This window comes from Papilio machaon, chromosome 6 (genome assembly GCF_912999745.1).
Source record: "Papilio machaon chromosome 6, ilPapMach1.1, whole genome shotgun sequence".
NCBI classification, from domain to species: domain Eukaryota; kingdom Metazoa; phylum Arthropoda; class Insecta; order Lepidoptera; family Papilionidae; genus Papilio; species Papilio machaon.
The window spans coordinates 5,439,057-5,466,527 of NC_059991.1; the positions used below are offsets into that span (position 1 = coordinate 5,439,057).

At 33.2% G+C, this 27,471-nt stretch overlaps 4 protein-coding genes across 4 annotated transcripts; 2 read left to right on the top strand and 2 right to left on the bottom strand.

Moving 5' to 3' along the window:
* The first annotated feature begins 23 nt into the window (after nucleotides 1-23).
* LOC106714756 (rapamycin-insensitive companion of mTOR) lies at nucleotides 24-12,260 on the top strand. The gene is made up of 25 exons (XM_045678299.1): nucleotides 24-213; nucleotides 354-633; nucleotides 1,019-1,150; nucleotides 1,430-1,662; nucleotides 1,733-1,955; nucleotides 2,117-2,270; nucleotides 2,538-2,642; nucleotides 2,730-2,855; nucleotides 2,988-3,653; nucleotides 3,720-3,908; nucleotides 4,117-4,325; nucleotides 4,465-4,855; nucleotides 5,439-5,662; nucleotides 6,321-6,437; nucleotides 6,516-6,582; nucleotides 6,788-7,043; nucleotides 7,203-7,746; nucleotides 8,223-8,341; nucleotides 8,469-8,559; nucleotides 8,821-8,967; nucleotides 9,239-9,460; nucleotides 9,692-9,840; nucleotides 9,970-10,512; nucleotides 10,703-10,839; nucleotides 11,356-12,260. The coding sequence occupies exons 1-25, from the start codon at nucleotides 174-176 to the stop codon at nucleotides 11,584-11,586; spliced, it is 5,595 nt and encodes a 1,864-aa protein (XP_045534255.1). The 5' UTR covers nucleotides 24-173; the 3' UTR covers nucleotides 11,587-12,260.
* Nucleotides 12,261-15,923: 3,663 nt separating this feature from the next.
* LOC123721072 lies at nucleotides 15,924-16,839 on the top strand. Its single transcript, XM_045678371.1, has one exon. It carries the CDS (start codon nucleotides 16,125-16,127, stop codon nucleotides 16,806-16,808), a length of 684 nt encoding a protein of 227 aa, XP_045534327.1. The 5' UTR covers nucleotides 15,924-16,124; the 3' UTR covers nucleotides 16,809-16,839.
* Nucleotides 16,840-18,005: 1,166 nt separating this feature from the next.
* LOC106714893 (zinc finger matrin-type protein 2) lies at nucleotides 18,006-19,070 on the bottom strand. Its single transcript, XM_014508016.2, has 3 exons — nucleotides 18,780-19,070; nucleotides 18,457-18,698; nucleotides 18,006-18,309 (listed from the first exon to the last, which is right to left on the bottom strand). Exons 1-3 carry the CDS (start codon nucleotides 18,895-18,897, stop codon nucleotides 18,070-18,072), a joined length of 600 nt encoding a protein of 199 aa, XP_014363502.1. The 5' UTR covers nucleotides 18,898-19,070; the 3' UTR covers nucleotides 18,006-18,069.
* Nucleotides 19,071-21,873: 2,803 nt separating this feature from the next.
* LOC106714755 lies at nucleotides 21,874-23,294 on the bottom strand. Its single transcript, XM_045678472.1, has 3 exons — nucleotides 23,259-23,294; nucleotides 22,427-22,563; nucleotides 21,874-22,109 (listed from the first exon to the last, which is right to left on the bottom strand). The coding sequence occupies exons 1-3, from the start codon at nucleotides 23,265-23,267 to the stop codon at nucleotides 21,899-21,901; spliced, it is 357 nt and encodes a 118-aa protein (XP_045534428.1). The 5' UTR covers nucleotides 23,268-23,294; the 3' UTR covers nucleotides 21,874-21,898.
* Between the last annotated feature and the right edge of the window lie 4,177 nt (nucleotides 23,295-27,471).

Consider the following 27,471-nt stretch of genomic DNA (forward strand, 5'->3'; position numbering starts at 1 on the left):
GAAATGTCAATTTAACACTGCGTTGGACGATAACAGGAACTAATTCCAACTTATTTTTGATCTAATTCTTGTTACGTTTGTATAAAACTCAAGACTTTAAACCTGGTTAAAGTACTGAGTAAAGTAATAAAATTTTATTAGCCTGTACTCCTGAAATTGTATTATAAAATGTTATGATGGCTACCTACGAGAATTGGTCAGGTCGACGGAGAGGTAAATTTTTCTTGTACTGTTATTATGTAAAATTGGTTTTTATGTTCTAATTGAAGTCTTCTATTGATTTCCCTTCTATTAATTTGTATGCGGACTAGTCATCAATTAGCTGAATTTTTATGTAAAATTAATTATTGCAGGTAAACAAGGTGGCGATTTATATAGGTTAGACACTAAAAATAAATCACCTGAAGAAAATGTAAAAGAAATTATACAAGGCTTGTACTTGAAGAAGCCATTTAACAATGATACTTCACCTACTAATAAGAATACACCCATGGAATTTAAGACTGGTTTGCGGAATGTGCAGAAAAATGGTTCTGATTCGTATAGACTTTCTTGTTTAAATGCTTTAGTTGTGCTACTGTCGAAAGAAGATAGAAATAATTTAGGATTTTCAACCGAAGAATTAATGACATGGTAAGCTATGGTTAGGTGACTGATGTTAATATGATATAATATAGTTTGGTGTGTTTTCTTCTATTATTATTTTTTCCGAAAATTGTAGAATATACTAATAATTAAAGTAAGCAGATGCTACTTATATATGAGAGAGTTAGCAAGGGTTGCCAAAGTAAAACATAAAAAACCATTGACAACCAAGTTGATATCATGATGTATGAATGTACAAGAAGAATGGTGTGCAAGAACAATGCTAATAGAAATATGTATATTTCTTGTCACACTGTGTAGTTTTATTTGAAACACATAAACACACATTTTGTTACCTTATTAACTTATAGAAATGTTACCAGTAAGGTGTTTGCAGAAATTATTATTTTTAAAATGTATAAATGTCTTACAGCATCCGAGCTAGCCTTGTAGATGAGTCTACAGTTATCAGAGCTGCAGCATTAAGAGCTCTAAGATATTTGATTAAAACTGAGAGTGATGTAGCCACATTCAACATATTGAAGTTAACACATATTGTAACAAGGTACTTGAATTCTATACCATATTGATGTAACAAAAATAATACTATGTTTTAATTTAAGTGTGATTATTTTACTGTCTTAATTTTTTGTATATGTTATATATTTTTTGTTTTTCTGATACTCTGTTTTGGTATGTATTTAATCCCAAAGTAGGATTTAGTAATAGAAAATGTTTAAATTACAATATTTCATTTTAATTTAAATAATGTTTAATAATATAAATGAACTATATACAGAGACTACAAAAAAATTAAAACTGTAACAATTTGAACACAATTTAGATCCATGGATTTAATGCTACGGAATGAAGAGGAGCGAGCACAAGCTCTCAGAGTTGTCCGACGAGTTATAGCCGTGGTAGGGGCAGCAGAGCAGCCTTTACGGTGTCACAGATCAGCGTACATTGACCAGGGCTTGCTCAGGTGTTTAACTGCTGTGGCTCGCGCTGGCAGTGCGGGGGATGGAACTGGGGATAGACTGTCTCGCCCAGCTATTGCCACTTTAGCTGAGATTTGTAAGTTTATAATAATAGATAAATACATTAATGTTTGAGTATATTTTCTAAACTGTAAATTTTTTTATAGGTGTGCTAAACCCTGACCTATTCATCTCGTGTGGAGGTGTGAATGCAGTAATCCGTCAGTTGGCGGAGTGTGCGACACCGCGCATGGCGGAGGCTCTCTGTGGAGTCTTACTACACACATTGAACGAGCCTTTGTCTCGGAGGGCAGCTAGAATTGATCTAACCTGCCTCAATTCGCCTTACTGTGATTTTCACTGTCGGCCTGCAGGAACTGATTCAAATAGGTAATCTTTAAAATATTAATGAGGTATAATCTAAATGATTATTGAAATATTCATTGTTAAAGTGAGTTTCCATAGTCAAAAATCTGCACAAAAGCATAATTTTAATAGATTTTTTTTTGGTAAAGAATTCATTCTAACATATTAAATTTTACCATGTACAGGGATGAACGTGAGATGCGATTCACTTGCAGCAGACTGGCACTATTATGTGTGCTGCGCAGTTGGCCGGGACTGCTGCACTTCTGTAATCCGTGCAGTAAAGGTGGCCTACGCGCGTTGGTCGCCGCTCTATACTTACCACGGTTAGAGGTCCGAGTGAGTATACAGTTATAGAGCTATTTATTATCTCAATTTTAATTTTTTTTTTGGATTTGATTCAATATCTCAATTTGATGTAATACAGTTTGTTATTTTTAACGTTATTTGAAAACTGTAATTTGTCAAAATTAAATAATTGGCTTTTCTTTTCTTTGTACTTCGTTGTGTTATCAAATTAAAGTGAGGTAATTGTTATTATTTCTTCTATTATAGATTCTGATATTGAAACCTTAAAAATATTTAAAAGCAGAAATATGTTTTCAGAAAGCTATATTGGATTTGTTGTATGAGTTAGTTGGACTACCACAACCAGAGTGGACAGATGAGATTTCCGTGGCCTTAGATGCTGTAGATCCATCTGACTTTCAGGTATGGTATATTTCGTTAGTGTTATTTCAACAAAATACATAGATCTGCAGTTCACACTTATATTTTTATGTGTTGTCTTATTTGTAGGATTCCTGGCGTCTGAACGAAGGATTCGTGGCAGCTGAAGGCACTGCTATTCTACCTCACCTCAGTGCGACCGGACCAGATATTATTGAAATTCATCTTGCTCTGTTACTTCAATGCTTCCTAGAGGTAAACCAACAGTCAAACTCGTGTTATCCACGTAAAATTTTGTTTATGAATATTAAAATATTTTATGATATTTAATGCCTTATCAATGTTGTAAGTTGTGTTTAACAATAGTAACATTTGTTACTGTTACAGGCTGGACTACTGGACGGATTAGCAGAAGTAATAGTGACAAGTGATACATTTATATCGGTCCGTGCTACCGTACTTTTAGGCCAACTATTGCATTTAATACACCTGTTTCTACCTCCTCAAATATGTAATTTAACGCCTGCACTGCCCACTTTGATGTCTCAAGCATCAGCGGGCAAGCCTCAGGCGTTAGCTGCCGTCGCGGCCCTAAGGAGACTCCACTCCATGCTAGAGTCGCGTCCGGCCAGCAACAGCTTGTTCCTAGACCATATCATACAGTACTGCAGTGGCGCATTCAGACTGAAAATAGAAGATATGACAAAAAGTAGGAAAGAAAAGGACAATGCTAACATGGCGAAGCCGCACCAGGAATTATTAGTACATAAAGAGAGTAGCATCGAGTTTCTCAACGAATCCGACAACGAAAACGAACCGAAGCAGAGGCATAGTGTCGGCTCACGTGCTGACGTCACCAGCAGGAATGTTAGTGCACTAGTGAAGAGCAAAAGTGTCAGTTCACGGACTAGTTCGGTGGGAAAAGTATCCAAATCGGCAAAGTTCTTCAGTTTATTCGAACGTGATAGTGATAGTTGGATACGATCCAGTCTTGTCATGCAAAGCAAGGATGGCAATACTTGGGACTGGGAAATTATACGGACGATATTGAAGGTAATATTGCTTGTTCCATCATGAATAATAGTTTTCGACCTTTCTTAATTAATAAATTTATTTTAGGAAAGTGATAGTGCGCCATTGTTAAATTTAAACGACAGTGGACACAAAGCCTGGGTGAGCCGTATCATCAGCTATCTCAAACCTTCATCCAACAAGTATTCACATACAGATATATCAACCACTTGCAATGGACATTCTGCTACGAGGGCTGGATGTCAATTAATTAGACATTTGCTGCAGCATAATGACGTAAGTAATAACAATAATATTGCTTTAATTTACAAACATAATTTGTCGTCGATTCGTATCACAGTAAGATGTACATTTTATTGGTGAGGACGATTATTAATTAAAAAGTTGGTCTTAATCATGTTAGTAAACTATTTTTTTTTCTTTCTTTCATAGCTACAGCTCATATATAATACATCTTTATATTTATACTGTGTATGTTTTCCAGGCTGATTCGCATAGGATGTTAGAAGAGCTATTTACGGACGTCAGCAGACAGATAGAGGCGATAGAGACTGGACGGAAGGCGCACGAGTGTCTCTTCAGTCCTCAGCACATGTGCAACACTATGTGCCAGATGTATTTCCTATTTATCGGACAACTCTGTCACTCGCAAGTCGGACTGAAATTGTTCAAACAAACGGGATTATATGATAAGTAAGTATTTTTTTCTTGGTACTGTTGTAACATCCATCTTATTACTTAAGATTACCTTAAACAATATACTATAGTTATTGGTTAGCTATAATTTAGACCATAGACAATATTTTTGTTCATAAAATTGTCTTTGTTGCAGTCTTCTAGAACTTTCGACGAAGACCCATCACAGTTGCTATGTTAAGCTAGTTATATCGAGTTTGGATTACACGTTGGACTCTAGTCCTCGGGATGTTCTGGCTAAAACATTAACTTGCACCATTCAAGCGTCGAGATTGTATGCGACGCAATTCCTGAATGTCCTTCTACGAGCTTCTAGAAGCTCCCGTGAACTTGTAAGGAAGAAATCTAAATTAAAGAAGAATTACACCCAAGATCAATGGAAACATGTTTATAGAGATGACGGTGATAGTAATGCGGTTGATATGGACACATGGGTATTACAAATGTTGGTTGGACAAGTTAAAGATGAGTCTAAGAAGGTTGTCAAATGTGCTTTATCTATATTGGAAGAAGCATATAGTGTACCGGTGAGTCCATTATTTTGTCATTTTTGTGCACTTCTGTAACTACATCACTCGTCTAAATATAGGCAGTTAAATATATGAAAAACTACCGTTCGCCCGCGATTCTGTCTGCGCGGAATTAGCGGCCTATGAGTTCTTCCAGACTATGTTGACTATGACTATGCCAAATTTCATCAAGATCAATTGACCCGTTTCGGAGATACCTTCATACATCCATCCATCCATTTAAACTTTCGCATTTATAATATTAGTAGTAGTAGGAAGTAAGTAATTTTTTTATATCATAAGATGGCAAACGAGGAAGCAGCCACCTTAATTCGCCAAACAGCGAAGTGACCGCTGCCCATAGATATCCGCAGAAGTGTTGCCTACCTTCAATCTACGGAGGAGGGGATGCATAGAAAGAGGATTTTTCCTTTCCTATGCGTGCTCCCCTTCGTCAAGTCCACTTCCTCCCTCTCCTTCTCATCCATTCCTTTTAAGGAAATAGGACTTATAGGAAGCCTGTGTTACGCAAAATGTGTTGTTTTACATAGGCGTCAGTATAATGTTCATTAATTCTAGTGTTATATGTATTCTTTTCCAGGCGTTCTTGGAGAAAATGATGACAATGAAAGACACTCTCGGTCAGAACTGCCGATTGGACAAAAATGCTGATCCATCAACGTTGGACTTTAGCTCCGTTGGTGATAGAGGCTATTTGATATGGCTGGGTTTAGAAGTTGCTGCAACCGTTCAGACTGGCGATTCACAATCTATAGCATTTCTCAAGAAACATTTGGATTTCTGGGCAAAATCTTACAACTACAGGTAAATACATTGAAATTGTAATATCAAAAAGTGTACCGAAGTTTTATCGTTTATTCGGATGTTGACTGATATTTCTTAGTGTCTTAATTTTCCTTGTCTTAAATAAAAAGTTAATAATTTCGCTGAATAAAAAAAAAAACTTGTGAGCCGTCATGGGACGCCTGGCAGATGTGAAACATCGTGTACAAGTAATATGCATAAATATTATTATTAAATAAATAATAATAATAATGATAATGACCGTGAGGATGACGATGACAATGATAATAATATTAAGAAAAATGTATTAAATACCTTAGTATAGCTTGGCGACCCGTCGCCACGGCAAGCGTCGCCACGCCAACAATTCGGTTTACAAGTGATCCTATAGATGTTTCACATCAAAAACTAATAAAAACAAATATATAAAATACCTACTAAATACATACTTATAAAACACAAAAGACTATCAGATTATTTGTACCTACTAAAAATCTTTACATAATAACGTCCACCATTTCACTACCTGCTTTCTATATGTTTTTAATTTAATGACCAAATGCAAAATATCTACCTACCCCTTTAAATTAGGGTCGCGAGTTATGTTATTTTATTTAATTTTTTTAACTTATTGTGATATCCAGATATGTGTAATGTAGTGTGTGTGCGTGGTGTACAGATACGTGCGGTTAGTGGAGGCGGGCGTGCACGAGGCGCTGACTGTGTGCGAGGGCGGGCGTCGGCCGCGGGCGTCGCGTCGCTGCGTGCGCACACCGCCGCATCTGCTGGCCGCGCTCGCAGCCGTCGCGCACCCCGCACACGCCCCGCACCCCGCACACGCCCCGCACCCCGCACACGCCCCGCACCCCGCACACGCCCCGCACCCCGCAGCCGTACAGCTGCGGGGACTGCTGGCTGCCGCGCTACCACCCCACTACAAGGTAAACCCAACATGTTAGATTTCATTTAAAAATTAAATCACAGTTTTAATAACTAAATAAGAAAAATTACCTTTATTTTTTAAATAAAACCAAAATTTTGCATAAATAGGTAAACTTAAATTATTTTCTCTATACTCACTTTTTATTTCTACTGTCTTACTTTATCAGTCATATTACGTATATTGATTGTATGTTTTGATACCAGATAATACAAGCTATGAAATGTTCAACGGAGCAAGAGATAATGGAGTTAAAGTCATCACTGTGGGCGGTGGGTAACGCGGCGCTGAGCGGTGCGGGGCTGCAGCAGGTGCTGGCTGTGGGCGGCGAGGAGACGGCGCCGCACCACGTCGTGCGCCTCGCCAAGTACAGCCCCGTGTACTCTGTGCGGGCGACAGCTTTCTATGTGCTCGGACTCTTCGGAAGCACCTTTGAAGGCGCTAATCTTCTCTCCGATTTAGGTATAACCAATATTCTTACTAAACACATACCATGTATTGAAAAAAACATATTAATATTCATATTTACATACTTTACGTATTAACAATATACCATTTTTTTTTAATCTTATCCATTTGTCCAGATGTAGAAAATAAGATTTTTTTTCTTTGGACTTTTAGGTTGGATATGCGTGAGACATACCCGTCACGATCAATTCCCTATAATACCGGACGAGAATTACTCACCATACGATAAGACTGGAGACGGCAACTATATCACATCACCGGAACGACGTTACAATGCATTCGATATAGAATTGAGTGAACACTCCGATCATACCGACTTAAGTACTGCTGAAAGCGTGCACTCAGACACGAAACATGGGATTAAAACTATAGTCGACCATGATGTCGTTGACCACAAGACTCCTTACAATGAAAGTCGCCGCGAAGTCAGCAAAAGAAAGTCCCATACATTACCAACACAAGGATGCTCTACTTCTCACGATAGACCGGCTCTAACTGAATCTAGGACTGTTGATATTCTAAGAGATTGTTCGAGCTACGAACGACCCGGACCCCATCGGTTGCATTTCGAGAACAGATTGTTACTAGGAAGGATGAATTCTTTGGAACATCATGAGGGCAGAGTGAGGAATACCAGTGAATCAAGCACGAGCGGTGTCAGTAGTTGTGATTCAGCCGGTGGCAAATATGCAATACCGTAAGTATTAAGACTTTAACATGTTACCTTACTGACCGTAGGTTTCTGAAACCTAAATCTCTGTTTAAAACATATTATTATCTCTCTTTTGCTAAGATGATGACAGGGATGAAGATATGTTTTATGAAGATATTTTGTTCTCAGAAACCCACGGTGACTCAGTTAAAATGTTTTTTTAGCTCGAATGTATGTATGTTGGTTTGTAAATAGTGAGTTTTTATGAATCTTGATCTTCACTTGAACGTCATTGAGGCATATTTTTTTAAGTAATAAAATGAAATATATGCTATAATTTAATTTTATACTCGTTGTCGCCCGCGACTCCGTCCGCACGGAATTAATAAAAAACTTAATAAATAGCCTATGTGTGTTCTTCCGGACTATGTTCTACATCTATGCCAAATTTCAATAAGATCTGTTGATCCGCAAACATTCGCATTTATAATATTAGTAATATTTAATGACTTATATTACAGTGACAGAATATTGACACTGAGTCCCATACCGAGTTCATCAAGTCTGTACGGTATGAAGAGTAGTAGTAGCTCTCATCGGCCCCGACTGTCTGAGTCACAACGGAGAACTTCCACTTCAAGTAAGTTATTTCTTATGTGTAGGTCACAAATACAATTAGTATTCATATCTAAAACATTCGTAAAAATATATTGTCATCCCTTTCATTCTTCTTGGAAAAACTGAGATAGCAATGTTTAATGTTTTAGGTTTTTCAACTTGTGAAGTGGCCAGTTCTCCTCCTACACAAATGGACATGTCAGGTTATGCCACACTCAAGACCATAAATAAACATAGACGGTTAGTTAACTAATTTTAATTCTTTGATATTCTGATATTTTATCTAAACTGCATTAAAAGATAATTAATACTTTAAAAAAATATGGTCAGAAAATTAACTTCTTCAATCAGATTCTTAAGTGCAGTAAGTTCCTTAGTGTCTAAATTAAATAATTTATTATGTGATACTATAAATGAACAACCTCTGAGGCTAGAATTCAAATGATAATATAAATATATATTTTCTATTTAATGGAATTAATACATTTTGGTAATGTTTAGGCCGCACTTGTCGGAGAGCGCGGCGTCAGGTTCTAGCGAACTGGACGACCTGACGTGGCTGCTGACGGACACTCAGCGCCGCTCCAAACCCTTCTCCTCCTTACGAGACCGGGCCAAGTCCACCAGGGAGAGGATGACCAAACTAAGGTATAACTACTTTGTTATTTGTGTTAATTATTGAGCTTTTGAAGTCCAAATGATTTATGTAAATCTCATAATGTAAAATAAAATGTTTTTTTTTTTAACTTTATTCTTCAAAAAAATGTGTCTCCAATACTTCTCTAATTAATATTACACAGTTGGAAGGAATTACTTTCTTACTTTTTTAAAACAATGTTTTTGTCGCACAATTTTCTCAGCCACAGGGAAATGTTATACAATAGATTTACATTTTACAAACTGTCTCTCAATGTTTCAGTCTCCTAGATTACGATTGGAAGCCACTCCCCCTGTCGGAAGGGGGTCGGACCACTCCCCCTCCCGCAGCGCGCGAGCCCCCGCGCCGCCCACCGCAAACCCCCTGCGCCCCGCCATCGCACCCCGCGCACCCCCCGCACCTCCCACCCGCGCCCCACGTGCCGCACCCGCCGCCTTACATCGGCATCTGTCTGCCCAGGGATCTAAAGGAACTGTTTCCTAGGTACATTACTTAAAACTTTGCAATAGTTGATCACAAAGACATTTCCTTCTCTTAATAATGAACAGCTCAAGATAGAGAGAGCGTAAGAATTGAACAACCAAATCTTTATTATAATAATAATGCTTTGCCTTTTCATAAGGGAATGTTACTTCGAATCGGAAGCCAGACATTTATATAGATTCTTAAAACTTACATTACTAAGAATTTAACATTGTGATTTTTAATATTCAGAGATGAAGATGGCAAAGAAGATATTGAAACTGAGAAAAGAGTACCATTTGGTCGAACCGGGTTAAATCTGTTCCCAGCAGAGTATAGTAATATTAGTACAGATAACAAAACGAATGACACGCCTGAACATCATGCTGCCCATATTAAAGGTATGATGTAATTCAAATTGTTGAATTCTCTAAACATTGTCACTTAGACCATAAATAATACCCAAATTTAATTTGACTATGTGCCTAAGGTTAATAATTATGAATAAGCCTTTTTTAATATATTTTTAGATGGCACACCGCATACGCTTCCGATTTCAGTACCACAGACAACAGGAATGAATGTAACAACTATAGCTGGCAACACCAACAATAATATAAGTTTTGAAATACCCGAAGATGTAAAAATATCAAAACCAGAAATAAAGAATACTGTTAAAATTGATACTGGAAAACCGTACGATGATATTAAAATTAATAAAATATTAAATTTGGACAAAATACAAGAAACATCAACAGATAATATAAATGTTACGAAAACTGACAACATTGAAAAAGTCAGTTCGCCCGATCATGTTGCGAAATTCCTTCCAGGGAGCGTTCCTAAGTCTGTGACTTTACCTGATAAAGTCTCAACAAAGGTTACATCTCCCGATAAGACTGGTAATAAAGTAGCAATTGAAGGACCAAGTGCCTTGGACCTATCAATATCGGAGAAGGTCAATGTCACCACAGGATCGGGTTCCCGATGGAGGCATTCTACTGCCGACTGCCTGGCTTGCGTCAAAACACGACCGCCTTCTTCACACGAGTTGCGTGAAGCTTTCTTTGCAGGTAATATTGCTTTCAAAGTTACAATAATAAATAATTATAACAATTTTTCATAGTTTTGATGTTGTATACCACATAAAATTTCTTCAATCCAGTTTACTAGAGTGTTATTGAAACCTGAATATAATTTACGGTTGCAAAATTAAGCGGTATTGGGTTTTTGCCACTTTTTCGATGTTTTGTTTCATTTCAGGAATGGAAAGCCCAAGTACCAGTGTTCCTCCTGATCTTCGGAGTAGATCTGTCAGTCCAGCTAGTGATACATTGTGTCCTCAAGCAGAAGTCTTACACCATGTGCATTTTATGTCAAACCCCATACATCTAAGACAGGTTGTTGTTTTATAATATACTAGCTTTTATCCGCGACTTCGTCCGTGCGGAATAAAAAAAAATGCACACAAGATAAAAAAGTTCCTATGTCCGTCTCCTAGTTCTAAGCTACCTCCCCATCAATTTTCAGCTAAATCAGTTCGACCGATCTGGGTTTATAAGTAGTGTAACTAACACGACTTTCTTTTATATATTAGGTATATAGATTTTGTATTGTATGGATAATATGGGATATTAAAAATTTTTGCAGCATTAAATCGTTATTTTGAATAGTTTTTAGAAAGTACAAGTAATCTGCACTTTTTGTTTGTTACATTAAAACAAACAGAAAAATTGGATCAACTCTTCAACTACTTAATTTGAATAACCTATGCATAAAATTCTACATTATGAACTTAAATAAAATATTTTTGTTATAAAAGCATATAATTTTTGTTTTTTTTTTAATTAAAATTTTTGAATATATTCATGTTTGAAATAATTGAATCTTAATGACATAAACCTTACATTTTGCAGGCGCGTTCTACATTAATATCATTAAAGCAGCGCTACCCTGAGGTATTCCGGAGCCCGTGTGTCTACTCCGACGTCTGCGTATTACTTGCTCGGGACACATACATGTTGTGCGCGCGACGATTCCTGCAGGACCTATTCCTGGACGTCAGCTTTGAATGTTTCGCTCATGAGCCCGCTAAAGTGCTATCAAGACATGGCGCGATTTTATCTCCGACACAAGTGAAACCATAGTGCTTTTGTGAATATAGTGTTATTGTGAGTTATTAAGTGTTCAGTGATAGTGCTTTTACTTGCAGTACGAATTGCTCGACTAAAGGATCTCGTCTCCTAACCTAGAGGTACAGTAGAATCTCGATGTCTAAAATGTCAAGGGAAATACAAATAACTTTGACTTATTGAGTCAAATTAAGAAGAATCAAGATATGAATTTATTTGCTGGGGGAATTAATATAATATTCAAAATAAATTTGTGATTTACATATCAAGAAAATGGTAAAAGCAGGCAAGGTCACATTGTATAGATCTTTACACCAGTGTGTATACCTTAACTATTTTCAAATAATAGCCACTTATTTGAAAATAAAATTAGAGTGGTAATGATACAATATTCGTACTGTATTGTCAAAAGGCATTGGATAGTCACAGAACTATTTTTAGCTTTTTATATCATGAGAGCTCACAGCTTTGAAATAATCTCTTCTATAATTTTTTTTCTTATGGTTTATTGATTTAATAATGACAAACAATATAGACTACTATAAAAAACTTAGACAGAGTTTCAAATACATTTTAGCTTAAACATAGGTCAACCCTTTTGTACCGTAATTTTAGAGCCCGGCGCCGGATTTTTGACAAATTATGGTTATTGAAACATTATGCGTAAGCTTGCGAAATGCGATCTTGACCATTAAATAATGAAGCACTTATACCGAAAGCGTTATGGTGATACATATTTATGGTGAAACATATGTTGACATCAATAAAATCAATCAGCGGTGTTCAAAGGGATAAGACATGTGTTTAACTAAACAAACAGTATTTTTTGGAATAATACATCTTTTTATTTATTTTATTCTTAATAATTGTAAATTTTTGATCCTCTTAATTACAATAATTGTATCATGTGCAATTAATGTCAACATCTAAAATTATATTGTAGAACTATGAGAACTCTATATAAAATCTATAACATAATGTTCGAAACTCGCTAGCCTGCTTTATTATTTAAATTATATAAGGTTAAATATAACTTTCATGTAAAAACTAAACAGGTTCTATTCATAGACTTCAACCAATTTTAATAAATAAAAGCAATAAAACTTAAAAAGAAGAAAATCTAAAAAAAAAATAAGTTTATAGTAACTTAGTTTATATTGTTTGGATTGCATTTCTTCATCCAACTCCATATCCAATTAAAAGTGGATAGATTCGTATAATAAATAAATTCTTTTATAATCTAATTTATTGTGTTGATTTGTCACAGCTAGTAAAGTACTAGTTTAATCAATCTGTCAAATATTTTATTTTTATTTAAATTGTTATTTAGGTGTATAGTAATTACTATTATTTATAAAACACTGTAAAAGCTGCCGATTTGAACAAATTTTTATTTTACTGTGGACTTGATGAACTAAAATTGTTTATAATTTTTGTATAACCTTAGGATACAGATAATCTGTTTCATTTAAAATAATAAGTATATTAATTGCTTATGTTTGTAAACAATTGCATGGCAATTATTGCATGATTTGTTTTATATTAATTTATGTTATTATTATGGAATAATTTATAACCAGCTACTGTCCATATGGTTATTAGACTTGTTTCTAAACAAGTCTTCTTTCTTTCTGACACTTACAAAGACATGTTTAGAAATAAGTCTTAAAGCCATATGGACAGTAGTTGGTTCTCAAGAAAAAAAATTGTATAAACCTTAATCAACCTCCATGTATTGTAATTGTCTAGGCTGTTATATAATGTCTAATCTGTATAGGCTGCTAATATGTTTGTTTATTTAACTTTGGATTCTGACTACAGTGACACTTGTATAATACATACAGTTGAACCTGGATAAACGAGAGTTCAAGGGACTGCAATATTTTTCTTGCTTATAAAGATTTCTCTCTATCCCATGTTCCTCATTTAACCAGGTTCGACTATGTTGTCATCCCTTTCATGCTATTTGGAAACAATGGAGACAACAATATAATATACAAGTGTCATGCCAGTTGATACATTTGTGATATATGTATACAATGTAACAAAGAAAAATAAGTATGTTTAATGGTATTCATAGTTTTATGTTAAGAATTTTTCCTATTAGTTTTGTTTGATAAATCCCATGAATATAATAGCAGCATTTTCGTATATTTATAAACTTACATATTGTATTATTATAATATTGATATCTAGGTCTAGTTATTTTCTAGATTAAAGTAAAATTTCTGAAATTTAATTATCTGTTATGTTAAAAGAATTTGCATCCCTGCTACTGCTAATACAAAAATAGTACATTAAGCTGTTCACCCATAAATATAGATTGTTCAAGAAATGATGACGTCATCAATGCTAATTTGAACCGTGTACTGTATATAGGAAAAAATGTAACATGGAAATTAAGGGAAGATAACTCAGTACATTTTGTCCCGTGGAACTTAGCTCGTGTTTGATTGCCTAAAGCAGTGTTGTGTTATTGATATAGGCGGCAGGTGTCAGATTAACTGTTTACTCACTGCCTCATGCTTTGATGTGTGCTTTGGTATTTTGCTTTTCCAAACTCTTACATACATTGTGACTGATCCATATAATATTAGCCTGTATTGGTACCTGTATAATCTGGCATAATGTATGTGACACAATGAGCGCTACAACTCTTAGCAAGCGCATGTTTAAAGTGAGTTTATCTATCTATAGTTCAGTTAATTGTTCAGCCTAGTATGTGATTCCTTATCTGATTTAATGACAATAGTGTAGGTACATAGAATTAACAATAATTAAAGTCTTTCTAGTGATATTTCACCCACCTGTGGTTAAAATAAAAGAAGTCTCCCATTATATAGAAATTTATAAATACGCCGTTGTGTTCAATTCATATAGCATCTTGCATTTAATACATATAATTCTTGGTCCTCGTTGAAATTAATATGAATACAGTTTATACAAATGATATTATAATAAGTATTAGTTATAATTAAACCAGTTGTCCCTTACATGGTTAGTTTCAATATTCATAAGCTTAGTTACCCCCTTTTTGCAATGTCAATAATTTTATGTAAGCTAGGGCTATCTATGATAGTTTTCAAAGATATTTTACAGTATTCCTATAAAATTATGTACATGTTTTTTTTTTCTAGTTCATTCTAATAGTTCTCGATGTCTGCATTTATATTTTTTTTAGTTTTAATTTCAATTTAGTTTGTGTTACTACATAATAAAGTCACTGTTTCCGTCGTAAATGCTAGTCTTTAAAGTATACGAAGCTCCGTATATTTTTCATGGCATGTTACAATTGTAAATAACATATAATTTGATTTGTTTCAAATGCAATGGAAAATATTGTTTATGTATTTTCCTCAACGGAAATTAAAATATTTCATGAAAATACTGTTAGTACTAGTGCCATTGAGCCTGTTCCTTGAAATTGTAATACATATTATGAAGTACGCATATAAAATAATGTTTAGAAGTATCTGATCACATGTAAAGTATAATCAATATATATAATTTTTATACTATCTTTTTCTTAATTTTATTTTTTGCCCTACTGACGTGTGTAACATTTGTCTAGTAATCTTGTAGTATGGCTGCTCTGTTCCGAGGTGCTGGATGAAATATATATATTTTTTTAATTTCCTTACTCTTTATCCCTGCTGCTATCAGTCCTGCTGCAACCTTGGTTTCCTTGGATGAAATAATATACATGTATACATTTACAAGAAGGCCTATACAAGTTTATAATTTTATAATGTTTTATAAATGAATGCAAATTATGCAGCTGATTGTACACTTGACTTATAATTTTTATATTAATTGTTGCTTGTATTATTAAGATAATGGTAATTTCATGTTTTTTCTAATAGGTAAATTAACCTAGTCATCGGATTTTAAGTGATCACCATCAACGTCTGTGAAATTTTCAGGGTCTTTTGAGACCTATGGTAGAGAATAAGGTGCATTTAATATTTAACAGTGGCAACGCAATAACAATTTGGCCCAAAAAGCATATAAAAAAATGTTTTGGCATTTGGCGATTGTCATTTGTCCAATGCCAATGTATTGTCTTTATTATACCTTTGTTTTTTTTCGATCCAAAGTCAATGTTCAAACTGGCTATAAAATTTACCCATAAAATAATTTGTCTCATTATAGATGTTTTTAATTCACAATATTTAAATATGAGTAATGGGGTAACTGTTCTTTCTAGAGGAGTTTGTAAATAACAGTTCCAAAAGTGCAAGAACCCAGAGTTGTTAAAAACAATCTTTTTTAAGCTGTTTGATAAAAACAGTCGATGTCAAAATTAAATAAACTGTCAAACGATTTCAAAGTGTTAAGTTAGTCAGATTTTTATTTTACATTGGATCTTTTAATCTTTAATTCATTTAAATACATTTCAAAGAAATTTATTTAATGCTTTCCTGGATTTACGCCTCAGATTTTTATATTGTTTGTCGGCAAGAAGCATGATGTTTTGCAGTCTTCTCGAGTTTTATTAATTCACACAGCAAGTAAAACACAAACTTGAGGAATTGTGTAGTTATTTACATACGATGGGAGAACCGTCCAGTGATAGTAACACGTATGGCATGGAAAATTGGACGAAAGAAGAGAAATATAATCTTTTCCAAGCACTGAAAGTATGTGACTTCCACGATTATGAAAAACTAAGTACATTCATTACCACTAAGTCCATAGACGATATTCGAGGCGCTATAGCACATTACAAGAACAAGATATCTAAACATCCAGTTTTGTATAAGAAAGTGAAAAAAAGTATTAAGAAGACTGGAGGCAACCTTATACCACTGACAGATTGGGCTAAATTTCTCACAGAATCTTTAAACTTGAAGGATCTTCGTACAGAGACTGCAACAGCTCTTCGTTTGATAGCAGATTTTGAAGAGTTTCCTGCACCCATTTGCACAAATAATATAGATTTCAGTAAGATATATCACACATTGGCAAATGCATTAGAAGGCAAAGCACTGACTAAAGATAAAATGATAATTTCAATGATGGATAAGTGCCTAATTGATTCAGCTTTGACAAGTAAAGCTTTTATTAGGTCATCAAGTTTTAAAAATGTTCTTAAGACACTTAACATGTCTGATAATGAATTAAATTCATTTCCTCATTATACAGATAATCAAGAGCTGGCTAACATAAGACATTTAGCTTCACTGAGGTCATACAACCCGCTTAACTTATCTGAGGATGTTTTAAGACCATCCTGAAATTGTTTAATAAATATTATTCTATCTATGTTCAAGTATTTTTTAACTTTCTTAATAGTGCTTTTATACAAAAGTATTCTCGAGTTCCTAATGAAATTGAAAAAATGTTAAGTGCTTGTTTTATAATAAATCTTTATTGTACATTTTACATATCTATTTCATTATAACCTTGACTGTTTTTAATTACCTGGTATTCTACAAAACAAACAACGAAAAAAATAACTAATGAAGATACAACTTGCAAACGTGTCATTGTTGTTGATTGTATCTCCATACAAACGTTATGTAAGTTGGAACTTGGTATTTATAGGAAGGCGTGGTATATTCATGGTCCGTGTATAGCGCTCACTAGAACATAATCACGTGTATTCAATGGATTTCCTCATTGTCCGCATCTTTCATGGCATTGCTAAAAGTACATTGATTGCAAGTCATCCATCCGTTCCAATGTCGGAAATAAAGACGCATGGTCAGTTCCCATCCTTTATTACAAACGTTCAACATCAATAAAACTTGGCGCTTTCGAAAAAAAAAACATTTGATTTTACCGCAGGATACGACTAAAAGAGAATAGAAACATCTCTAGATTTGAAGGTAGTGCAAAATTATATCTGTTAGAGTAGGTCATCAGTTCGAATTCCAGTAGACATAGAAAAAAAAATAGTGATGTTTTTCTCAGGGTCATTTCCTTTTATTCGTATTTTATTTGTATTTAGCGATATCGGCGAAAACACGTATACTTAATTTTTTACTAACAATCACGTGGATTGCGTTGGGGTAGTTTAATTGCACATTTCATTAATGTCTGGAAGTCTCATCCCTTCTCTTTACCTCAATAATGGCTACCAACTTGTTTATAATCAAATCTTGTGTCAACTGAAGTACAACAAGAGGTAAACATTTGTTTGTTTGCCATAAAAAAGTATGAACACTTTAATAATGTGTTAGCGTGTTTCAATAAAGCTGACCTTTGTTCCGCTTGAAAAATTGCATACAATTTGTATTGACGGAACATCTAGATTATATCAAGCTGCATTTAATTCATAATCAAAATGTAAAAATGTACATACTGATTTATGTTTACTTTTTTATATTAGTTAAACAAAATTTAACAGTAATAAACATAACCAAAACTCGCACTTGATTATACCTTAAAATATGGGATAAAGTAATATGAAAAATAAGACAGTATAATTTCCTAATTATAATATGTTTAATTAACATAGTTAAATGATTGATACAAATGGATAATTATCTTCATTCACTTCTTTGAACCTCCAAAACCTGAGAAACCCATTATTTGAGCAAGTTCTGACTGAGCTGGGGTATCATCGGGATCTTCAGTCTCCTGTATTTTACGTTTCTTGTCACGGCGTCTCTCACGACGGAGTTCCTTTAACCTTGCCTCTTCTTCTGCAGCTTCCCTCAATCTTGTATCCAGTTCATAATCTCGCTTTTTCTCTTCTAATTTACGTTTGTTTAATGAGAATCTGGCTTTTACCTGTAATATAGTGTTTATGCAGAATTAAATGCATTCTTATAACTTTGTTTGAATTTGCTCATTGCCATTTAAACTTTATGGTCAAAAGTACAATGTACCATTGAATAAATATTACACATATTTAGACTTACTGAATAATACACTTACTTGGTCTAGTGTACTTCTCTCTATCTTCATTGACATGCCAAGGTTCCGTTGATGTTTTTTGCCATTGATGTGGTCCAAAAAGTTGATGGAATCTTTGACAACACAGTCACAAACGTTACAGTAGTACCCACCAGATTGGGAAGTTGGAGTGTTCTTTGTTATGACGACGCTCTTGCCTAGTTTGGAATCTAAGTCAACTTTATAATCGCGTTGCTTCAAGAGTTCTCTTTTTACTGGTGGTGCTGAAAAAAGATTTATAAGTTAACATTGTAAAAGTAATGAAGATAAACTTTAATTAAAATTGCTAATTAAATCTTTCAAACCTTTCTTTTTGTCACGTTCTTCCTCTTCTTCTAGTTCTGCTTTTAATCGTTCTGTTGCGATTCTTTCAAATTCGTCTTTATCCCATTTTCGACGGTGGTCGTCTGGTCTCATACTCATTTTGACAGATTTATAATCACTTTCAATACGAAAACAAAACGTATATTTTAAGTATAATTCGTATTTAAAACTGATATCTTGACTTCGAAATCATTACATTAATTAAATCTGCGATGAAACAATTTTAATGCAACAAATAACAATTTAATTTGACCATTACCATCTGTCATCTGTCTAAACAGACAGCCTGTCTATGAAAGCAAACACAGATAAAAGAGAATATTACCGGGTAATAATGGTAAAATGATATATTCGTTGCGAATGTTTGTACCTAGATTAGTAGATTAACATTAATGAAAGATGTTTGCTGAATACTAAAATATTAGAATTGTTTATAATTTATTTTACTAATATAGTTAGTAAAATAATATACTAATATAAAAAGTGCACCTCCTCTTGTTTTCGCCTTAAATCATCTAGATGTCGTGTGTGTCGTCGTCCGATTCAAGACTATGAATGAAAATACATAGATTTATAACCTCCTTTTTTTTGAAGTCGGCTAAAAAAGAATTAGGTTTCCCACACTCAAATTTCTGATATCAGAAATAGTAAAAGAAATTAAATTTACTATAAATTTCAATATATTTTTTTTATATTTTAAAAACTTATTCATCTAGACCACCTGTATTGATACTGTAAATAACGGAAAAAAAAGTTGTAAGTGCTCACCCAATGTCGAGCCAATAGCTAGGATTAGGCACCCTGAACTCAATAAGGCAAATTCCCAAAACTGCCTTGCTTAGGATAAAGTTAGACTTAAAAATTGAATGTGAGTTAGGAATTATAGAAGGAAAGCGATCCGAAATAATCATTATTAGATAAAATTATAAAATGAAGAGGAAATATTAATATGAAAGAAATTTTCAATATTTCTTTTAAACAAACAAGTTGTATAATCTCTGGGGAGCAACAAATAAAACAAAATATAAATTCAATTCATTGCAGTCGGTAGAAACTGCGGCGTGCAGTCGGTGCAGTACGGAGCAGTACACATTATGTTATGTTCGCGCTGGGAATAAACGGAAGATGTAATGAGAAAAAAGAACTTCCTTAATAGTTTTCGGAATAAAAATGCGATTCAGTGTTGCGATATATTCAAGAAAAACTTTGAAATGAACACTTCGGCATGAGTTTTTCGTTCAATATAAGTTTTATAATAAAAATTTCTCAAACATGTTGTATTTTGTTTTACTGGCTCATCAAAAATTCTGTTTCTTATGTGTTATAAAAGGCAAGTGAGAAAGCGAAAAAAAATTCACCGTAATAGCGAAGTAACTTCTGCCTAGACATCCGCAATTGTAAGAAACTCAAAGAGGATATTTTCCCTTCCTTTGCGATCCTTCCTTCATCATATCCACTTTCTCTTCCCTTATAAGAAAAGGGCGTCCTTTCCGTATAAGAAAAGGGTGGGAAGGGAAAGAGGACTACAGCATGCACACTATCAGATGAAACGCGGAATAATGTACTTCCGCTTCACGCCTGTCTTCTGTGTGGTTGTGGTACCGGTCGAGCCGTCCCATTCGTGCAACAGATGACATTGTAACTGGTGTCTGCCATTGTCTATTATCGTTTTTTAAACTACCTCACACATTGATGGTCACTGTCAATGAAGTCTTCCATCAATATTATGATACATATGCTTGCTTATTTTTAAGTTAAACTCAGTTAAGATAAAAAAAAAACAAAAAGGCTCGTCCTAGAATATTGCTGAATATCCTGAGGCTCATAACATATGGCACGGTCGTAATAAAACTGCGTCGTAATATTACTTCATTTCTTTCTTTTGTCACAGAGAAGCCACTTATTAATATTACGTGGGAAAGTCTCCGTCGGGTTGTAAAATGACATAAAATATATTACCCTACAACTGGAAGTAAAAATAAAGAATTTACTTATTTGTTCACGTCTCAAAAGCCTCTGAAGCCAAAATTGGGGTTTTCCTATGTGCAAACTTGCAAACCCCAATTCAGAATACTACTTATTCATATAATTTGGTTGCGCTTTCAACAGATAGGTTTCTTTTAGCATAAAAGATCATTGTTAGGTACTTTTGATAAAAAAAATTGTCCTGATTTTGTACGTCTTTCTCGTGTACTGTAAGACTCATTCATAAAAATACTACAATATATGTATACTTACTATGTGTATAGCTATAGGTATATACATTTACTTTTGTTATTTCTTCAGCTTTGTATTTAACGCCAGAAATTCTTAGTTTCCGAAGCTGGCAACCGCATACTTCGTTTAGTTTACTACAAAGTATTGCTTTACTCTTAAAGTAGTCGATTTTATTAGCGACGTGTGATATTGCTTCTGTGGCGGGAAGGAATTTCTCGATTCTTGCTAAATAATTTCCAGGTTGAAATTACATTGCGACAGTTTCGGAGGCTGCACGTGCTGTATAAACGTAGTTTATTTATTCTACGATCCCAAAAATTTAAAATTGAATTTTCTCTGAGACTTTGTGCGAGAGAAAAGCGATGGAGACAATACTTATACATTAAAATTAATAAAAAAAGTTTTATAACATAATTTACAGTAAGTTTTGAACAGTTGGCGATCACTACATTCCATTAAAATTTTAGCATAACCAAAAATTAAAGGGTAACATTTTCATTAGAAAAAGATTTTTTTCGTGCAAAGTTCCCATGGAATTTATGAGATGAATACGTGTATTATTATCGTGTTATTAGGGTCGTGTTTGTTGAAATGGCGACAGCCGCGACGCAAACGTGCTAGTTCACGTAATGCCATCTCATTTCCAGGCTTTCGTTCTCATCCCGAACCTCGTTAGCTACGACTAGTCTATTTATTACGTATATTGTTTTAGGTGATTTTTCTTGTAATCAAGTATAGAAAAGAAAGCAGGAAAAGAGAATGTCAGAGTAAATATTTCTTCCTATGGTGCAGAACATTTGGGTCGTTAAAAATAATACAAAAATTATTTGTTTATTTCTCCGTGACATTGATTTATATATTATAAGCGTTTATCAGATTTCATTTATCCAAGCATAGATGCAATTACAACCTCGGGAACCCTTCCGCTGACAATCATTTCTAATATGGACTTTTTTTCGTTGTCATCAGCGTTATTTTTAGTTATATGTCTTACACCGTCGTTGCTTCTATCTTGTAAAAAGCCTTTTGAAAGAGAATCTTTTTTTATAAATCCTTCTCTTTTTTGTTGCCTCCTACCTTCTGGTTGTTCAAACCTAAAATGAAAATTGTTATAACTATCTGTAGTTAAAAGTAATCAATCGGTTTATGTTCTTAAACTCTTATAAAGATCACTATACTGAAATAAAGATGTTCCTTAATTTCAAGCTAGATGGCGTTTATAAATTCTAAAATTGAATTAATTCTTTGACACGCACGTTTACAATTTTTTCCGATTTTGATATACTTTAATGTATTTTTACTGTTTTGATATAATTATTTTTAACTATTTACTATATATGTCATATCTATAAAAAATGCGGTCTTCTTCTGTTATATTTCTTCGTATCTATTATTTGAAAGTGTTACTTACCCAAATCTGTAAGCGAGACCATTCTTAAAATTGTCAAAGCATAAGAATTTGTCCTCGTAGTCATAGCAGTCACTTACACTATCCAAGAAAGCATCTGGCACTGCGTACACGGCCCCCAGTAAACACAGTAGCACTATCTATAAAATATTTAATTTCATGAATATTTTTTCAATGAAACATTCATACTAAAAAAATACTTTTCACGTAAACACGTCTATAATATTCATATTCTTACCTATGACGTAGGATAAGGACGGGTAAAATGTAAATATCATGCAAAAAGAATATAATATATTTTGTTTTTTTTTAGTGGAGTAATTTTTAGAAAGAGACTTTACTTGAAACACATATAATAATTATTGTTTTAGGTCTTTACTTAAAATTTCCTTTGCCGCGTTCATTTTTAACTGTTGACAGAATGTTAATAATTATAGGTAAAATAAAGGTTTTATTACATTCTTTGGAAAAATATAGTCATAAGATGGATATTTTAAACTTTTAACTAAGTAAAGAAGTAAAGCTGTAAAGAAGGTAAACTATCTACTTAACTTTGTTAAATAATAAATACATTTTGACAGATCTTGACAGTTATTTACTTAAAAATGGAACTAAGAAATATCCTTTTTTTTAGAAGTACATAAATATATAATGTTAACATTAATTCGAAATATAGTACAACAATATTTATGTACAGTCGAGGCGAAAAATACGCGAATGCAATATTCTCAAACTTCTTAAGTACATAGAAAGTTTACGGATAATATAACACATATGTATGTAATAATGATGAAACTGTAATATTATTATTTAATACCAAAATTTTCTTACTCACAGTATACATTGTATGTACCAGAGGTTCGCTGGTATATGCATAATATGAAGTAAAATTAATCTCAACGCTATTTTCTCCACATTTAGATTAAATTGTATTGTATTCTACAGGATGTCCGGGAAAAAGGTGTAAAATGAAGTACCAACAACAAATTTCTTTGTCGAAAATATAACGATTAACCCATCTAATCTCTATCATAAGTTTCTTCGTTTGTGCGCTACGCTTTAAAGTTGGCAAATTATTTTACATTTATTCAAATATCTAGAAAAGTCTTTAATGATAGATATAATTCATATTGAAACCATAGTTTTTATTTGATAAAATACACCTTTTTTGCGAAACAAACCTTTGTTATAAAACTATCAGGGAGCTCGAAAACATGACTGTCATATAAAAATCAATCTTATTTTAGAAACAGCCTGTACAATCTCACATGTTTTTATTCTTTACTAGAAAATTTAATTTAGGAAAAATTAGTTCCTTGATAAGATTTGATTTGTTTTCCACAAAATAAGTTTTTCTTAATTCTTACGCGTTTAATCTTTTAAATGAACAGTTAGTTACTTAGTGAAATAAAATGAGTATGCAAATGTCACATCTACAGCCATACTCTAGCAACAATTATAATTAAAATAAACAATTGTGTATGACACTGCAATGTGGTACCTAAAAGTCAATTTAATTTTGATAAAAATTTTAGTAGCGGTATCTCGTAGTTCCAAAGTTAAGCGTACTTCGAAAACATTATTTTGTGGTGAAACCGCTGGCGAAATCAAAATTTTACCAGAGGACAAAAATCTTGTAAATTAAACTTTCTATGTAACAAAAAAAGTTGACAGATTATACAGACGGTTGCAAAAATATTATCGATTTTTATCTTCGAGCCTGTAGGTTTTATGACGAAGGCTTATTTTACCAAGTTTATGAAACAAAAACTGTGTTTTCAATATAAATAAAATCTATGTAAGACTTTTTATAAAGTTATTTGAATAAATGTAAAATACTTTGCAAACTTTAAAGCCCTTTAACGGTTAAACGGAATACTTTGTATAGAGGTAAGTTAAGTCAAATCGGCGTATTTTCGACCAAAGAATCCATGGTATTCTAATGTAGACGTCTTTCCCGGACATCCTGTATAAGTGCGTTCACACTTATAAAGTTGAGTTAATTCAAATATTATTGTAAAATTATGTGTGTAATGAATTAACGCATGTACAGTTTGTTTGGTACGCTATATATCAATATCACGCTGCGAAATTAATCGGGAAATAACTATTCGTGTAACTGGTTTTTAATTCCACGCGGACGAAACACGCACAGCCAAAACTAAAGAGCATATAATGACTTGAAATTTTGCATAGATTTTTTTCTTTACAAAATTCGGTCTGTAAGGGTCCAAAGTGGGGGGTGAAATGTTTGAATAGAGAAATGTCATTTCTTCAGTATTTATTATTTATATAGTTTTTTAGCCTATTTAACTCTACGCAAACGAAGTCGCGGTAAACGATGAAACTTGTGATGAAATGTTTAATTTAATTCATTATTCAACATTAGTTTCTTTTGAAGTTCATCTTTAAGCTTGGCTGTCATAAGTAAAAGTATAATGGCCACCAACTTTCACATGAACAGTTTTCGGTGTGATGTTTTTATCGAAAATGTATACAACTTGAATATATTGTGTATCTTACAAGAATATTCTGTCTACATAACATGTTACATTTTATTCACTAAGCGGATCATACCGGATTTGAATCCGTCTAAATTGTCACAAATAGAATAACAAATAATTTTGCGTATTCAGTTAATAATAAGGTTGGATGAAATATTAACATTTTGTTTTCGTTACATTAAGATTATTTATATTAACTTGTTGTTTTACTTTATTCCATTTTTTCTTATTATATGTATACTAGCTGTCGTCTGTGACTTTGTCCGCGCGAAATTAAAAAAAAACTTGATTAGTAGCCTATGTGGTATTCCAGATTATTTTCTATATTTAAGCCAAATTTCATCGAGATCCGCTAAGCCGTTCAGGAGATACCTTCAAACAAACATCCAGTCATCCAGCCATCTATCCATCCATCTAAACATTCGCATTTATAATATTAGTAAGAAGTAAGAAGTGGGATAGTAAGATTAATTTGATACAATTTAGAAAGTATTATTATTTTTTTAATTATCGACAATTCTTAAATTATGTAAGTCACTGAACAGCTTTGAATGTTTTACGGTTTTCTAAAGCAAGTAGACCAGAATATATTTAGACAAATATGAATGGAGTTTTCTGGCACAGTTAGTGTAGCAGAATCCAGCTAGCCATTTTAGTAACATTTATTTACAAAGCTGGTAATACAAGATTTATGATAAAATTAGTGTATTTACAGTAACAAGTAAAAACCTATTTTGGTTTCAATGTGACCGTTTACTTAATTTAAGCGGTTAGTTATTAAAAAAAAATCAGTCAGTATTTCAAATATGCGTGTACGATTTTTTTTTATAGAAACAATTTTTTTTTGTATTAACATATCAAATTGTAAAATCTATTTAATTTATTTTCAGTATGTTTCGAAGATAGATTGACTAGCTGAAACTAAACTAAACTAAACTAAACTAAACTAAAACTAACTATCTGAATGTATTGACGTTAGTAACAAGTATAGTCACTAATAAATTAAGGTCACCTTAATCCTCTTGTACAAAGAGGGGTGATGTCGCATACAATAGATATCAAACTCGACAGTGAGTATACGACATTGAGATATCCTTTGTCCTTATTGCTACTAACATTGTGTTACTATGGCTTGGAATATTATGTTACTACGAACTGGCGCCTTTGATTTCGTCCTTGTGGGTGTTGAATTAAAAAAAAAAATTTTACCATCTTTTAACACTCGTTCATACTTCCTAATACTTGACTGTAAATTGATTACTACTACTAGATTGACTTCTCGACCATCTGCTTCCAACATTCCAATATTCCAACATTTTAACCTGCCAGCGTCCCTTATTGTAGATTTCTACTTGAGTAACAGTTATATAAATAAACGAAGGGTAGCAGTTAGTAATCATCAATTCTTTATTTAAATGTATCTATTGCGTCTAATGCTGCATCAAAAAGTTGATGGAAGCAAAGGGAAGAAGTATGTTCGTAAGGGAATTACTTAATGCCTCCATTTGCACTGCTAATGGATTGTGTATCAATCAGAAGCGCCAAGTTAATTGCGCATTTTGTTGATCCACTATTCCCTATTTAACTGAACTGAATACTAAAGCTTTAAATGTATTTGCCTACATTTTTAATGTTTTATATCTCTGGTCTAAAACTTGACAGGTGGGTATAAAGTAGTAACACTCTTTCCATTCCCTTTTAATCGACTTCTAAAAGGAGGAGGTTCTCAATTCCTCGGTATGCGGTATATGTTTTATTTTTATTCTTTATCACTGTATGATATATTCAGCATGTGTGCAAAATGGAAATAGAAATTTTAGTTCTGCGTACTCTTCTGGGTTTTGGGCGTGATTTTTTTTGAATTTATTGCGAATGCGCCATGCCGTGTATGAAAAAATTAAGAAACTATTTTATTTCCATTGTGTATCAATTCATTCTGTATATCAAATAAAGGCAGCATTTTATTAAATTTACTTCAATTTCATTATTTTTATTTAGAGAATCTTGGCTCATATAAAGGCACCGTAATACTAGCTAACGCAACATAATGGATGGACTGAAATTAAATATTTATGTGTAGTCCGCTCAAGTTAACTCTGAGTGATTGATAAGGTGAAACTCTTAAAAAATAAAGTGAAATAATGTGTATACAGTTGTGAGAACATTAATTTTATTTATGGTTTTAAAGTCAGTACACTAGATAATCAGTTTTTAGCCGGCTTCAAAAGAATGGTTATAAATTCGTCTGTATTTTATTTTTAACAAAGTATAAGTTGCTTTGCTTTACGTTTTCAATTCTGCCATCGGACTTTAAATTTTTTTAAAGTGATAAAAAATTACAGAGATTTGCTAATAATGTATTGCCGTTCATTTATCGTATAAAAATGATAAGGAATAACATTTTCCATTTACGTATTATTATAGAGGAAACATAAAAGTACCTTCGATTACATTTACGTTTTACAGATTTAAAATAACATTTGCAGCATGTATACATAAATCATTAATCTGAAACATCTCAAAGACAAACGTAATGATTTTTAA